This window comes from Drosophila navojoa, chromosome 3 (genome assembly GCF_054131105.1).
Source record: "Drosophila navojoa isolate 15081-1374.11 chromosome 3, UAZ_NAV_1.0, whole genome shotgun sequence".
In the NCBI taxonomy this organism is placed as follows: Eukaryota; Metazoa; Arthropoda; class Insecta; order Diptera; family Drosophilidae; genus Drosophila; species Drosophila navojoa.
The window spans coordinates 15,450,749-15,465,792 of NC_142891.1; the positions used below are offsets into that span (position 1 = coordinate 15,450,749).

General features: G+C 40.6%; 3 protein-coding genes across 4 annotated transcripts; 1 reads left to right on the forward strand and 2 right to left on the reverse strand.

The window, feature by feature from the left end:
- The first annotated feature begins 51 nt into the window (after positions 1-51).
- Ubc2 (ubiquitin conjugating enzyme 2) lies at positions 52-3,039 on the forward strand. The gene is made up of 4 exons (XM_030383314.2): positions 52-354; positions 1,194-1,867; positions 1,933-2,017; positions 2,076-3,039. The coding sequence occupies exons 2-4, from the start codon at positions 1,243-1,245 to the stop codon at positions 2,086-2,088; spliced, it is 723 nt and encodes a 240-aa protein (XP_030239174.1). The 5' UTR covers positions 52-354; positions 1,194-1,242; the 3' UTR covers positions 2,089-3,039.
- A 504-nt stretch (positions 3,040-3,543) lies between these two features.
- Positions 3,544-8,815, reverse strand: LOC115562228 (uncharacterized). Of its 2 annotated transcripts, none has more exons than XM_089257794.1 (6): positions 8,243-8,815; positions 7,696-8,181; positions 7,504-7,622; positions 7,088-7,376; positions 4,192-4,802; positions 3,544-4,126 (listed from the first exon to the last, which is right to left on the reverse strand). In XM_089257794.1, exons 1-6 carry the CDS (start codon positions 8,382-8,384, stop codon positions 3,776-3,778), a joined length of 1,998 nt encoding a protein of 665 aa, XP_089113920.1. In that variant the 5' UTR covers positions 8,385-8,815; the 3' UTR covers positions 3,544-3,775. The 2 variants fall into 2 exon arrangements, with proteins under 2 accessions (XP_089113920.1, XP_089113919.1); XM_089257793.1 differs by having other exon boundaries at positions 3,544-4,132; positions 8,243-8,810.
- A 3,700-nt stretch (positions 8,816-12,515) lies between these two features.
- Positions 12,516-13,335, reverse strand: LOC149091772 (C-type lectin 37Db-like). Its single transcript, XM_089257838.1, has 2 exons — positions 13,238-13,335; positions 12,516-13,178 (listed from the first exon to the last, which is right to left on the reverse strand). Exons 1-2 carry the CDS (start codon positions 13,304-13,306, stop codon positions 12,534-12,536), a joined length of 714 nt encoding a protein of 237 aa, XP_089113964.1. The 5' UTR covers positions 13,307-13,335; the 3' UTR covers positions 12,516-12,533.
- Positions 13,336-15,044: the final 1,709 nt, after the last annotated feature.

Consider the following 15,044-nt stretch of genomic DNA (forward strand, 5'->3'; position numbering starts at 1 on the left):
TCTTAGCAGCTATCGATAACAACGCTGCATCGATATAAAATTAACAACAAAAGAAATATCAAGAGCGGTCGACCGCTTGTCTGCCTAACTGTTCGACAACTACCAGCCTAACAATTGTAGCAAATTTAATGAATTTACAATTTAAAAAGAGCAAACGAACCGGACAATTTAAGTGTGAAGTGCGACGCGTGAGGCAACGCTTGCCAAACAAAGAACAGCACAGCAAAAACAACGCGGCCAAGTGTGAGACAGCGAACAAGAAAGAGAGGCGAGAGAGTGAGCGCGACTACAGGGAGCAGAACAATTTTGCAGTGTTTTCGCGACGTAAGAATAATCAAATTTTAATTGCAAAAGGTGCGTATCGTACAATTAACCCCGTGCAGTTCTTTGTCCAAGTTCAACATAGTGCTAATGGTTCAAATTGTGCAATCATGCGAATGATAGCGAGGCGACAGCGACATTGTACCGAACGCGTTTTGCAAATGTCTGCATGAGATGATTGATTTTTTTTAACTGCATCCGCGTGCAAGCAAACAACCTCTGCATGTTTCTCAGCAAACGCTAAAATTAAACACAACAACTAGGCGCTTACAGCACGGCCTTTGTCATGGCCAATATCAAACTCCAAACGCTGCTGCTGTTACCGTCACCGCTTCTGCCCCTCTGCGTGCAGCAGTAGCAGCAGCGGCGGCAACGCTTGCCAAAATGGCCGCTCGTCTCTGCGCCTCTCTCTGCACGGGCACCGCGCTCCGGTGATTAAATTTAATCCGATGGGGCTTAAAATGAATAGATTGTGGCATGAGGCTTTCGGGTTCTCAATTTTGTTCAGTTTGTTTGCGTATTGTCGCCACACAGCGAAACGGGTCAAGGACCTGTCGCAGATGCACCAGTGCTGTGGCATCTAGTTCAATGGCAAATAATCTAGTTCAGTTCTGTGTTTAATTGTTGTCTCAAATGTTTTATGTCGTCACGGCATTTCCATTCAATTGAATTGATTTTTTTCTTTTCTTATTTGCTACGAAATTTCGCTTTTTATCGGGTGGCAACGCCAGATTATGAATGTCTGATAACTTGGAGTTTGATTCTTAATCTATGTTTTGTTCAGAGTGCTTCCTTTGTTTGATGACAAATATGTTTCTATTGAATCAGCATTAAAGCGGGCATATTTGATCGATTTTGATTTCCCATTGCAGCCCTCCTTAAAGCTAAGAGACACCATACAAAAAGACTGTAAGCAACATCATGTCCTCAACTCCAGCAGCAGCGTCTGGTGCCGGTAGCAGTACCACCAGCTCCAGCGTTGCGGCCACATCGAGCTCCGGCTCCTCTAGCAGCACTGCCTCCAACAACCAGACCACAGCCGCAAGCACACCCGCACGCGGGCGTGGCGCCGCCAATACGAATGGCGGTAGTGCTGGCGCCAATGCTGCTTCGGGCAGCAACAATTCAACGGCAACCGCCACCAGCGATGAGCCACGAAAGGATACGAAGTCAACGCCACGAATATCTAAAGCACTGGGCACGTCGGCCAAGCGCATACAGAAGGAACTGGCTGAAATCACACTGGATCCGCCGCCCAATTGCAGTGCCGGTCCCAAGGGTGATAATCTGTATGAATGGGTCTCGACCATATTGGGACCACCTGGATCCGTCTATGAGGGCGGCGTATTCTTCCTGGACATACATTTCTCGCCCGAGTATCCGTTTAAGCCGCCCAAAGTCACATTTAGAACTCGGATCTATCACTGCAATATCAATAGCCAGGGCGTCATTTGTCTGGACATCCTCAAGGACAATTGGTCGCCGGCGCTGACCATATCAAAAGTCTTACTCTCAATTTGTTCCCTGCTCACAGATTGTAATCCTGGTGAGTACATTGTTAATGCCTAATCCATTTTAATGGTAAATAACGTGTCATCTCTTTGCTTTTAGCTGATCCTCTGGTTGGCAGCATTGCCACGCAATATTTGCAGAATCGAGAGGAGCACGATCGAATTGCGCGTCTTTGGACAAAGCGGTAAGCGAGATCGTAGATACATTTATCGAGCAGCCCTTAATGTCGATCTGTTCCACAGGTACGCAACATGATGCGCAGATCCTAGCATTAAACACGTACCACAAGCTGCAGCAAGAAACGAAAATTCGCAAATTATAAATAAATATATTAATGTACGCTAACTATAAACTTAACATAACACACAAGGAGACAATGGCAACCAACCACAGCAAAAGCAACAGCAGCAACAACCAACCAACTAACAGTAGTAAATAGTTAGACCACACAAGTCATATAAAGAAGTCAACATGATTTTTCCTGGAACTGTCTGTAACTTAATCATTATTTAAATCCCACTCACACGCATTCTAGTTGGATATATGTATAATTAATTATGCATTCAAATGGATTGTAAAAATGAAAGCGAAACCATTTGCGGTTGCGTGTTCAAAATTCCGTCTGTTTGAGAAGCAACTCAGCAAATCAGCAAAAACAGAAACAGCAATAAGAACATATTGAACCATAAAAAACGCATCATTAAACTTCACATTGGCATATTTACTAATCAACTACATAAATAAATAATTATAAATACAATTAGTTTACATTACGAGTATCTGTACAGTGTTAAGTAAAAATGGAGCTAAACAATTAACAACAAACAAAGCCTATTTTAGTAAATATACTTATTAACACAGCAAACAAAACAAATAACAAATCGTCAGGGCAGCAAATTTCGTAGTTTTGTGGAAATTTTCAATTAACTGGCCGCAAAAAAAACAAAAAATTTTACAAAAAAAAAAAAAAGACTCAATGTAAAAACGATTTACAATATATTTATACAACAATATAAGACACAACTTTTTCCAAATTATAAAACAACTTTTTGTTAATTATATAAACAATTTGATTTAGTTTTTGTTTTAATGTGATATCCATAAGCGTCAAATTTGTTCTTTGGCTATTCTCGTGCTGTAAAAATTGTGTATTATTAATGGAAATGCGAGCATGAATAAATATTACAAAATATAAAATTCACGAAATTTGCGTGGTATTTTTAACAAAATGCAAAAATTTATAAAACGAAAGCTAAAAAAGAAAAAAGAAAATGAAAAACTTCCTATTATTTTGTAGTTATAATGACTCAAATAAAAGAAAAAACAAAAACATAAGTAAACAAGTTTACAAGCAAGAGAACTTAAATAATAATAAAAAACAAAAACAAAATAAAGGTAACTATTTAAAAAATGTAATTCAAATGCGTCTCCAAATGCCAATTATTTATTTGATTTGTTCTAAAAAAAAATAATATTAAAATTTACGATGGAGAATAATTAAATTTCTTTTGACTAGTTTTAGTTATGTTTATGGAATTGATTTTAGAATCCTGGTAAGTGTAAACAATTTATTTTAAAATAGGTTCGATAAGAGTGAATTATTAATTTATTCTAATTTCTAGAGCATGTGCCCAGTATATTCATTCCATGAAAAAAAGGATTTAGACACTGCCTTTTTTTTTAAAACACAATTTAGTTTTCAGCAAAATCGAATACTTTAAATTAAGTTTTATTTATTTTGTATATATATAATTGTTTATATAAAATATGTTTGACATTCAATTCTATTAACTAACTTTGGATCATATGGCATCAGACTGCTTGAGGCAAGCTGCGCATATGAGACCAAAAACCCCCAACCCTAACGAGACTGGCACAAAAATCGGTATATATATTTATATGTATGTATATTGATGTGGTAAACTACGACAGATTCCCCGCTTTATAGATACATCCCATTGACGAGGAAGTCAGCCTCCTGGGAGTAGGGCGTCTTGCCGCCCATGCGACGTGCTCGTCGCCCCACTGTGCGCATTCGACAGCCAATCAGAATGGAGAGCGCCGCAGTGACGAGCAGGCCCAGGGTTAGGGAGAGCACCGCACCGCCGGGACGCTCGGAGTGACCATCGTGATCTCGGAATTCCAGCGCCAGATTCTCGTGTATCAGCTTGTATTGCTCGTGCACGGGACCAACGGGCGCCGGCAACTGTTGCTGCTGCTGCTGCTTGTTCTGCTCCAGCGCCAGCTCGATGGGATCCTTGGCCGTCTTGCTCTTGGCTTTCTTGTGCTTGTGCTGCTTCTGCAAAAGAGATCTCTAGAGTAAGCGGGCAGAAGTACTTTGGGCACTTTGCAACTCACCTTCTTGGGCGGCTCTGTAGACTTATCCTCCTCGTAGTCATCGTAATCCTCGTCAGCTGCCTGATTCTTGTCATGAGTGGGCGCTGCATTCAACACTGGCAACATGGCTTGCTGTGGCGACTGTGCTGCCGCTGGCGCTGGCTGAGCTGGCTGGGCTGGTGGTGCTGGTGGAGCTGGTGGTGGTGCAGCTGCTGCTGCTGCCGCTGCTGCTGCTGGTGCTGGTATTGCTGCAGCGGTTATGTAGGCGTGGCTCTGCTGTTGCGGCTGCTGCACAGCAATTTGAGCTGGCGGCGCCACAACTTGTGGCCAGTTAACAACTTGCTGAGGCTGTTGCTGCTGCGGCATCGGCTGCTGCTGCTGCTGCTGTTGCTGCAGATAAATTCCTGAGCGTGGCAGCGACATGCCATACAAAGCGGCACCAGCGGGCGCTGCATTATTATTAGTATTATACGACGGCAACTGCAGCTGTGGTGGCGACTGTGGTGCCAGCGGTGCAGGTGGGGGCGGCTGGCCCTGAACCTGCCCCTGACTATTTGTCGACGGCTGCTGCTGCTGCTGCTGGAGTTGGAGGCCGCCTTTATGATTGAATATGTGACTGTTTAGCTGTTCATCTGTTGAGGAAGTGAATGGTTAAACGCACAGCTAATTGAATTAATTACAAGTAGACATGGAGACCAGAACAACACACACGACACACACGCACAGAGGCTACATTACACTCCTACTCACTAACACACTCGTAAATCAATTCGAAGTGACGGGCTCCCATTACAACAATGAAAACTGATGGGTAATTGCCATTTTCCCAGCAACTTCTCAAGTGCCCGCAGCCAATTGGCCAGAGTGGTCATCGTAACTGGAGCTGGAGCTGGAGCTGGAGCCATTGCGTGCACTTCGCCAGCAATTTATGTGCTAATGTCACACACGAGACAAGTATACTTCATAGTGTGTGTTTTTTTCAGCAACAACTTGAAGCAGTTATTATATAATGCTATAAATATTTATTGCATTTTTCACAGACTTGTTATATGTATTCATAACATAATTTTAGGATTTTCAGATGATGCAGGTAATAGTTATTAAATTCTTTGTATAGTAATTCATATGTGCATATACATATGTCACATACATTATAAAAGAGCCCAGACCTCATTTTTTCCCTGCGAAATTCCTATAAATTCATTTATACATAGATCATAGTTCATAATCTCTTTTCAAATCTCACACCAGTTTTATTGTCATATCTTTGATAATATCGTTTCTTGAGATGAAAACCTATTATACCGATAAAAGTTTTTCTATAATAATCATACATATATGTATATTCAGGAGAAACTTGAGCTTGCGTTATTCGACTTTGCATTACTTTAGAGTATATTTGATATATTCTATAAATAGCTCTTTTAGGTTTTCAGATGTATACAAATATAATCAATGCCAATTTCAACTTTCTTATGCCTATCTTCAGTTCTGCCAACTTTGCACAAAATAATTAAAGTATTCCTTCATTGTAACAGCTAACAGAGAACCTATGCCGCTCAGCGAAATCTCCAAGCGAATTGAATTGATTGGCTTTTCTCCTTATCATACTCTTTATGAAAGCCATCCTCAGACATATTCAATTTGCTTAAGGATTATAGCATTGCACACCTCTAAGTTAATTTCCAACAAATTAAATTGCTTAGATACGAGCGTCTGTCGTTAAGCAATTAGAGAGGGAATGAGGCTTACGCGTATGTTGGCCTCTGAAAGACTGAAATCTAAGCGAATTTAAGTTCGCATTTAATGCAGCAATAATAAAGCTCCTCCAATTCCCAATTGGCTTTAGTATAACTTTGATAAAGTTAAGTTAGTGTACACAGATATTCTCGCAATATGAACGACCGTCAACCTGTGTCCCCTGGGGTTGCACAACATTTTTGATGGCCTAAAGTTTACATAGTTTATGGCCACGTTTGTGGGCCAGAAAGAAAAAAAAAACAAAAGTTTCTTTGGAACTCACGTTGACCGCATCTTTCTGCTGTTTACTTAAATAAAGCCTAGCAGCTCCCTAGGGCGCAGCTACTAAATGCTCTGTCACAGTAAATGGGCAGCCGAATGTGCTGGGCGTTGGGGTGAACTAGAAAGTTGGGAATTTACTTAATTATGGTTGTGCTTTAACTTTGCTATTAAATTGATTAAAATGTTTACTGACTAGTAAACATCCCATAAATTTATTAAACATTTATCTAACTATGTAAACTTAAAGGTTAAGCTTGTGCAGAAGATGTTTTTAATTAATTTATTATCATTTATAGCTGTCTATAAAGTAGTACGCTTTAAGTAATATATGCCTAACTTTAAAAAAAATAGTTAATCATTATGCATACAACTTCTATATTGAAACAACATTGTACTATTTAATTGAAATATTAGTTCTATCCCAATTATACTCTAATGATGTATTCCTTAACACATTGTAATCAAAGCTTTTTTTTATGTGGAAATGTAATTTAGTTAAATATTGGTGAACCTTTTTTGAATTCGCCTTCCATACATAGTCATTAAGAAATTATAAAGTATTTATATATTAAAATCTTTTAATTATTTTTAGAGCTGTTATATATATTTATTATCAATATATATTAGTTTATAAATGACGCAAGATAAGGATATATTTGAAATTTCTATCAGGAGCATTTGAAATTCTACAATGAGATTCCACCTACAGAAGAATTAGCTACTATTACTATCCACCTGATTATTTATAATTCAAATATGCCCTACTCTTCAAAAATAATATCAGCTAATTATTGTTGTCATAGTCTATTTCCTTCGAAATAAGATATTTCTACTTTGGATTTGCCCATTCAGTCTTGACTCCTGTGAATTATTCAAAATTGTTATTCATATTTACCCATATTCAAAATCTCTTGTGGCTTCTGCTGTTGTTGTTGCTGCTGCGTCTCGGTAATTAGCTTGCGATTAGCCCAGGCGGAGGCATCCTCTCGATTGTTAACCATGGGCGGTGGAGGTGGTGGTGGCGGTGGGGGACCAAGCACTATAACGTGCTGCTGTTGTTGTTGCTGTTGCTGCTGTGCTGTCTGCAACTGTTGTTGTATGGGCGGCACTGGCTGATATTGCTCCATATTGTTGTTGCTGTTGCTGTTGCTGTTGCTACTGGGCTTTATGGCAACAGCATTGCACTGAAAAGTTGGTCAACAATTGTGAAAATCTGATAGAAGCTGAGCTTGTGTATTCATGTGTGTGTGTGTGTGTGTGTGTCGTGCTCTGTCTGTATGTCTCTGTGTGTGTGTGTGTTGGTTAACTCACTTCCGGTCCCTCGTCGCTGCCATCTTCGCACTGGGGAATGCCGTCGCAGGCATTGTAAACGGCAATGCACTCGCCCGAGTGGCAGCTGAACTGGAAGCGGCCGCAGTGAGGGGCGGGCACTGCAAAGGGGAAACGGAAAGTGGACAATTGGCATTTGCATAATGAATATGTGTCAGCGTGTTGGCTACGAACCGCTTTGAGGTGCAGCCGCTGCTGCTGCAGCCAGTGCGGTCTGCGCCACGCCCACTGACTGAGAGCTGCCCGCTGTGGGCATGATCGCAATGCTGGGCTTGTCGCGCTGCGCTTCCGGCTTGAGCTTCAGGTTGCTCAGCTCCCACTCCTGCTGCGAGATATTGTTGCTGGGTATGTGCGGCAGCTGGGGACGGGGCGTGCTGGCCAGCTCCATGGAGCTGCGCACCTGCGGTGTCAGCACGGCGCTCGTGTAGTTCGCATGTCGCGTGAACTTGCAGTGGAAATTCTCGGGCGGACCGCACTCGAAAAGGTAGCAATAGCCGCCCGACTTGCGCTCAAAGATGTACACATCGCAGGCATCCGTCTCGCAGCACAGACGCTCGCACTCCTCCAGCGTGTCCAGCTCCAGGCCCTGCAGATACTTGCCGCCAATCGCCTGGGACTCGCCCGTGCGGATGATTGTGTTCTTGTGCACATCGAAGTGGCCTGCATGGGCAGAAGATGGTCAGATAAGGGCGTCCCGCCAGTTAACGCGCCAATTCCTTACCTATGCAAACTTCCAGATCCATGCGCTTGGCCAGCCGATGCGTGGCGCTGGCCGCGTACTCCGGCTGCCCGGCAGCTGCCATGAGGAGCAGCGGCAGCTGGAGCAGATGGAGCAGCTGGAGCGGCAACAGCTTAAACAACATTTTGCAGCTGACTTGTGATTAGCCTCTTGGCTAATTGCCCGGACACAGCTCACTGACTCTCTGTTTGTGTGTTTGTGTGTTTGTGTGTGTGTGTGTGAGTGGGCGGGGGGCTCGACTGGAGCTGCGCGTTACGGGGGCTTGGCGTGTTTACAAATTTTACACGCTTATTGATTTTTTGGTAACAGCACAGAAACTGCGTAGTTTCTTTTATAATTTCCACTGATTTCTGATACTCGAGCTGCACTTGGCGTAGCACAATTTATTTTGTAAATGTTAGTCTCGATGTTTTAACGAAAGGTTTCATTGTATGCTGATAGTAAATATAATATCCAAGCAGCCCAACTCGCTGGCCCGAAATGTAAACCAATGGAAAATGCAAAAGAAAATTCAGCAGCAGCTCAAGCATGCAGCAACCCTTAACGACAAAGCTCAAGAGCTTTCCAAAACAGCTGTACAAACTGAGCTTTTGCACAAGATAATGTTAGCAATAGAGAAATACATGTAGTTTGATAAAAACTTATAATGATATATTCATAAATCATATATCATTATCTATTTAATATAATATATATCATATATATACTTATCGAAAAGTATAGCCTTATCAAAACCTGTTTTCCATGAAAGCTCCAAGCTTTCTCTCTCTCTCTCTCTCTCTCCTGCGCTTCCAGTGAACATATGTTTGGCTTATGCTTCATTTCCACCCTAACCTTGCAGCACCTTATAGCAGCAGGCCCAATAACAATGGCAGCATGTATTGGCGCATCCCTGCTGTTGTCCTTTGCCTTGCTCCTATTCCCATGGCCATCCCTAAACAGATTTTGAACTGCAAACATGTAGTCGGCATATTACAATAAAAATCAATAAAAGCTTTCGTATCTTCCCTCTATTATTCTCTTTTTTGTAGGCTTTAATAATTTAACTGCGCTTGAGGGTGGCTGAGGACTCTAATGTCTGTGTGGATGGGCCGATTAGGGGCAGGCAATCAGGTAGATTGTTGTTGGTAAATATTATGATGTGGTATGCGAAATACATACATACAACAAGAGAAGAATGTTATGAGGCCCACACATGCTTAGAGCTGTCATTGCAATTGTTTGTGATGTCAGTTGAAAGTTCTGTCAGGTGTACTCGAATGGGTAATATGAGGGTACATTTAAGTATTGTTAAGCATACTTGGGTATTTGCAGTCTGTGTAGGGCTCTTGATGATTGTCACTAAATTTATTTATAAACGTATTTCAGCTGATATGGTATGCCGAGTATATTATGAATTAAGAATAATATTCATTATTCTTATCAAATAAATAATACATTTCTGTTTTCGAAATTTGTTGGTAAGGAAATATTATATTTTTATTTAGGCATAATTAAAAATAAAATATATGTATGTATACAAAATTTAATATCTAGAATTTAACAATCTATAAAAAATATATATACTATAAATATTTATATTCAAACGGCTTTCATAAATATGCTTATACTACCCCTTGACATAACTGACTTTGTAATTATTCATACAATTTATATTGCAACTCTCTGAAACCTCAAGAATACATTCCAACTCAGCATAAACTTTTTCTTATCCCTGGTCATACACACATGCACACACACACACTTACACATACATATATACATACACGACACCCATTCCACTTGTGCGTAGCCGCAGCATAAGCCGAAAATGTCTATAAATAGCATCAGACGAGACGCCCAAAAATTGCACACAGCAACAACAGAACAGCTGTAACAGCATCGCTAACAGCGCTCTGTTAAGAGCTAACAGAGTGCGCTCTCACTGCTAATGGCTAACGGCGCATGCGTTGCATTGGGGTGACAACTTTAAGGCTGTTGAAGTTGAATCAACTTGAAAATGTTAATGAAAAATAAAAATAAAGCGATACATGGGTAAAGGCCCACTGACACCCACACCCCACACACGCACACATACACGCACACATACGCGCACACACATAAACATAGACTGACTGCGTTTATTAAAACACCCAGGCGCACATTGCACAAAGGCCAAGTCAGGCAACAACCATAATGACTACAACAACAATAGCAACCCCTTTGGCCGGGCCCCATACAAAAAAGGCAGAAAAATAAAAGAAGCATTTGGAGCCATAAAGTGGGCAAATGTGAGCAGAGGCGAAAAACCATTGCATATTTCAGGGGGCAGCTCCTGCTGCTAACCAAGTGGCAGCGTGTTAGACGCTGTTAACTGTGTGCGTGCGTGTGTGTGTGTGTATGTATGTGAGAGGTTGTTTGTGAGTGCACTCATAGCACCAACTGCCAACAGCAGCAGCAGCAGTTGCAACAACAACAACAACAACAGCTTTAAATTGCATGTTCAGTTTTTGGAGAGCGATTTTAATGCTTTTAATTTGAATGATGCAAAAGTGGAGGCAAAACTCTATGGCGCGACTGCTGTTGTTGTTGCCATGTCATTTAAGTTAATAGCAATAAAAAAAAACACCACAAAAATGAACAGAATAGTTTCTGCATTTACATATATCGAGGTTACACTTAATTGCAGCGAGCGTGCTTAAAGGTATTTTATTGATTTTTGTCGCTTTCAATTGTCGTGCTTGCAAATTGCATTAAGTTGAAAATTCCCCATGTCTGCAGACTATTCCACGTATCTGGGGAATACAAATTTTCTATTTATTTCATTTCTCTTCTGCTTTTTATATACTGTCTACGTCTATGCGAAATTCTGCGAATAGTTTATGAGCGCCAGGATTTTTGCGCGCTGTTGCTGTTGCCCCAGGCCTTGGGGTGAAGCCAAAAAATAAAAAAATAAAAGAAATTCCAAATTTCGAAATTGGTTTTTTGTTTCAAAGTCATTTGGCACAACGCCATCGCCGGGGTTCAATAACACGAAGAAATTTGTGAATACCCAGTGCTCGTAAAGCATGAAAAGGACATGTGCACGTCCAATGCACGCAAACAAATGGAAATCACATAAAAAGAGAGAGACAGAGAGGGAGAGAGCGAGAGAGAGCGACAAAGGGAGAGTGAGTCTGAAGTCTGGGGTTGCATTAATGCCACACAGCAGCCGAGGTTAGCACCAGAGTTGAGATCCTTCTTTGACCCGCAGACATGTCAGCTACCTAGCTACCCCACGTTGAGCAGGTGAGCTGTTGTCATCGCCAAACTGGTTTCAGCTCTTAACTAGAAAATATTATGTTCGGAACTTTGTTGCGGCTGCTGCTGCTGCTGCTGCCGTTGGCGTTGCCGAGTCACTTATTCAAAAGTTTCAGACTAAAAAGAACGCTGAACGAAGCTTGTCTCCGGCGAGGCAGCATGAGAAAACGCTGTGAAACAAATTGCCAAACGAGATGAGCGCGACTTCTTTGTGGTTGGCGCAGAGGCCGCGTGCCGAACTTCAAAGGGGGGGGGGCGGTGACCATATGAGCATAGTTCACATAGTTACTGTATCGCAGGTAGAGTAAAAACTCCAATAAAAAAACCCCACTTTAATTGAAGACTTTTATGAAACTGAACCCCCCTCTTGACGCACGTGAGCTACGGCTCTGTTACGCTTTTAGCTACCTCATAAATATGGCTTAACTCTTCGCTGCCTTCATAGAAATTATAGCGCGATTTAACTTTAATTAAACGCGGCAATAGAAATTTACATTCAGCCCACAACAATGGAGGCCCCAAGAATGTCTCCTCGGCTTAGTTACATCATAATAATATAAAATCAAAAGCTAAACAGTGTTATTCTCCAAAAGCCTATAGAAACCTGAGAAAATATGCATGAGCTGGAAAAACAGAGAGGGAAAAGTAATTCTCGTGCAAGTATCTAAAGTATTATTGAAATGTTGAGATCTATTTGATATATGTATATTCATAAGAAGTGTACATACAGTATATATGTATTCGTGTATATTACGATAAAGCCTCAGTTGTCTTATCTATTAGTAATGCTGATAATGGGGGATGAAAGATCACTAAGCAAAAATCAAGTCCAATTCTTGGTATGCCAGTTAATATCATATAATAACAAAAATGTTATTTATACATAACTCAAAACATAATAAATAAATGTCAACAAAAATATAATATTAAATTATTCATTTAAATAAAAATATTAGATTGTTATTAACATATTTATTTTAATCGAAATCGTGTTTTATACTTCACATATAAAATTCAGTTGAAATTTACAATCTGCATCGTTCATCTTAAGACTTCGATTGCGATGGAACAGATGCACGCAATGCTCCACATTATCTCTATTATCGGGCTGGAAGTGACCATTCCATTCGGTTGGATCCCAACTTATGTACGGAGCTCTACGGCCCGTAGTGTCCGAGAGAAAGAGACCTTCTTCGGCGAGATCATTGATGTCAATCCAATATTCATGATTCCTGTCCAATTTGCCAATTAGAGCGTTATACTCCGCCTCATTCTGAATGCTAGCCAAATGACCGCCAAGCTCTTGGCATCTGTATTTGGATGCAAACCAATTCATCTTATGCCGATCTTCAATATAGTATTGTTTATCTCCTATCTGAACGGAGCTCTTATCTGTTAAGTCTGCTATCTTCTGCTCTGTTGCCAATAACTTTTGTTCGAAGACGGCCTGCTTCGCCTCTAGTGACCTCAGCCTAGTCGTAACATCGAAGTACTTGGCTTCCATCTCCTCAGCATTCAGTCGCTCCTGGGAGCTACTGACTTGATTGTGCAATTTGTTGATGTGTCCCAATATCGGCTTGACTACCTTGTAACAGTAGCTGCCACAGCTATTGTCGAGCTCCATGGACGTCTGGCATGACTGAACATAAAATACATACTAAATAAATAACTAAAGAAAGTGAAAAAAATTGAACTTACGGAGCTACTCGTGCTTTCTATATAGCCAGGGGCTATGGCTAAAGCCGTCAACAATACAACGAAGATCATTCTTCTGACCGGAACGAATGCAGCCGTAAACTGAATAGGTCGACTAAGAATACTTACTTTATATACAGATTGCTCAATCCTATAGTCGGAACAGATTACTAAATATATGCCAATAATCGCCCAAGGGCTTATCAATTGCAAAAAAGTTTTCAAGTCAAATGTTATTCTGATAATAGACTGAAATCTATAAGCATTGTATTTTTATATTATTTATAACTAATTTTTATTGATTTATATGTATATATATATATTTTTTTTAATAAATTCTGTATACTTATATTTAAGCTGCAGTGGGTGAAGCAAGAGAAAAATTAACTAAAGGAAGATGAGAAGTTATTTCCACAAATTTTTAAATATATGTACATACATAAATAGACCAATTAGCATAAATTGCAACGACAGAATTAAATCAATAAAAATTATACATATGTACGCATTATTTATTATATAGCTGCCTCAGCTATTTGCAATTAATGAATAACCAAATACGTATTTAATAATTTTATATTTAATATATAAAATAAATTATTTTTTATTTATATACTTACAATTCATGCCATGTTATATTTAATGCAGAGGGATTATCAATTAGAAAGTCATTTATATATACATATGTATATAATATATACACACTCACCCAAGCAAGTACACGAACAAAAAAAAAAACCCTCTAAGAAAGACATTTATGGATCATGTACCTGACACATTGGCTGACCCTTGAACCTGGCAAATATTGTCTACTCTAGAGTAGATAATTATGCGTGAACGCCACGCCACGCCCCGTTGCGCCCACGCAGCCAAGCTGATGAGCTGACGAACTGACCATTAATTATGCCAAAATATTCGCTAAGCCAGTTAAGTTAAGGGGGGAGAGAGAGAGTGAGTGAGAGGGAGACAAGGAACACAACAAGAAAATCAGACTACGTCGCGACTAATTTATGCTGAGAGAGAGTGAGTGAGAGGGGCACTGGGGGGGAAGCCGAGTGAATGCCGGCCACTGATGGCATAAAGGAGCAGACGGCATTGGGTGGGCCAAATAGAATTAATGGCAGCGCCAACAGGCGAAAACATAAAGCGACTTTAGCCATTGTCCTTAAGCATTGGCGACGTCGCGTCAAGGAACCTTCAAGTGCCCAAAAGAACGAACAGACGACGCCGCGCGGGGAAGGGAACCAGCACGGAATGCGGCTATGGGCTAGAATGCTTCAACCGCACAAAAAAAGCGCAACGAGAGACTGAAAGCTAGCTACAAGAAAATATGCTAAATATGGAATAAGTAATGCAAATACTGAGCATGCAGATATCCTGGAAAAATGAGAGGAAAGGAAAATTCGAGTGAGGTTGGGAATGATTTGGGTGAGGGCTAAAAGAGAATCAGAGTTCGGTTTTACTAAAAATATAATACGTATTAAGAGCATTAAGTGAATATACCCCACAATAGATTGGCAATGCGAGGAGCTTTAGAAAACATTGACTCTGGGCTAAATACAACAACAGATGCTGCTGCTGCTTTTGCTGGCTGCGTTGAACTCTTGAACTTGGCAACACTAAGAAAAGTTCAATGATTCTTTAACAGATGCACGCAAATAAATAGACTGACAGACAGACAGACAGACAGAGGTTTTGGGACTTGGCTGAAGGGTCAACGAATTGGGCTCTTAGGTGTGCATTAAATATTTAAATATTCATCAAAATTGCGCATACGCTGCGTGGGCAGTGCATAAAAATGCTTTCTTTC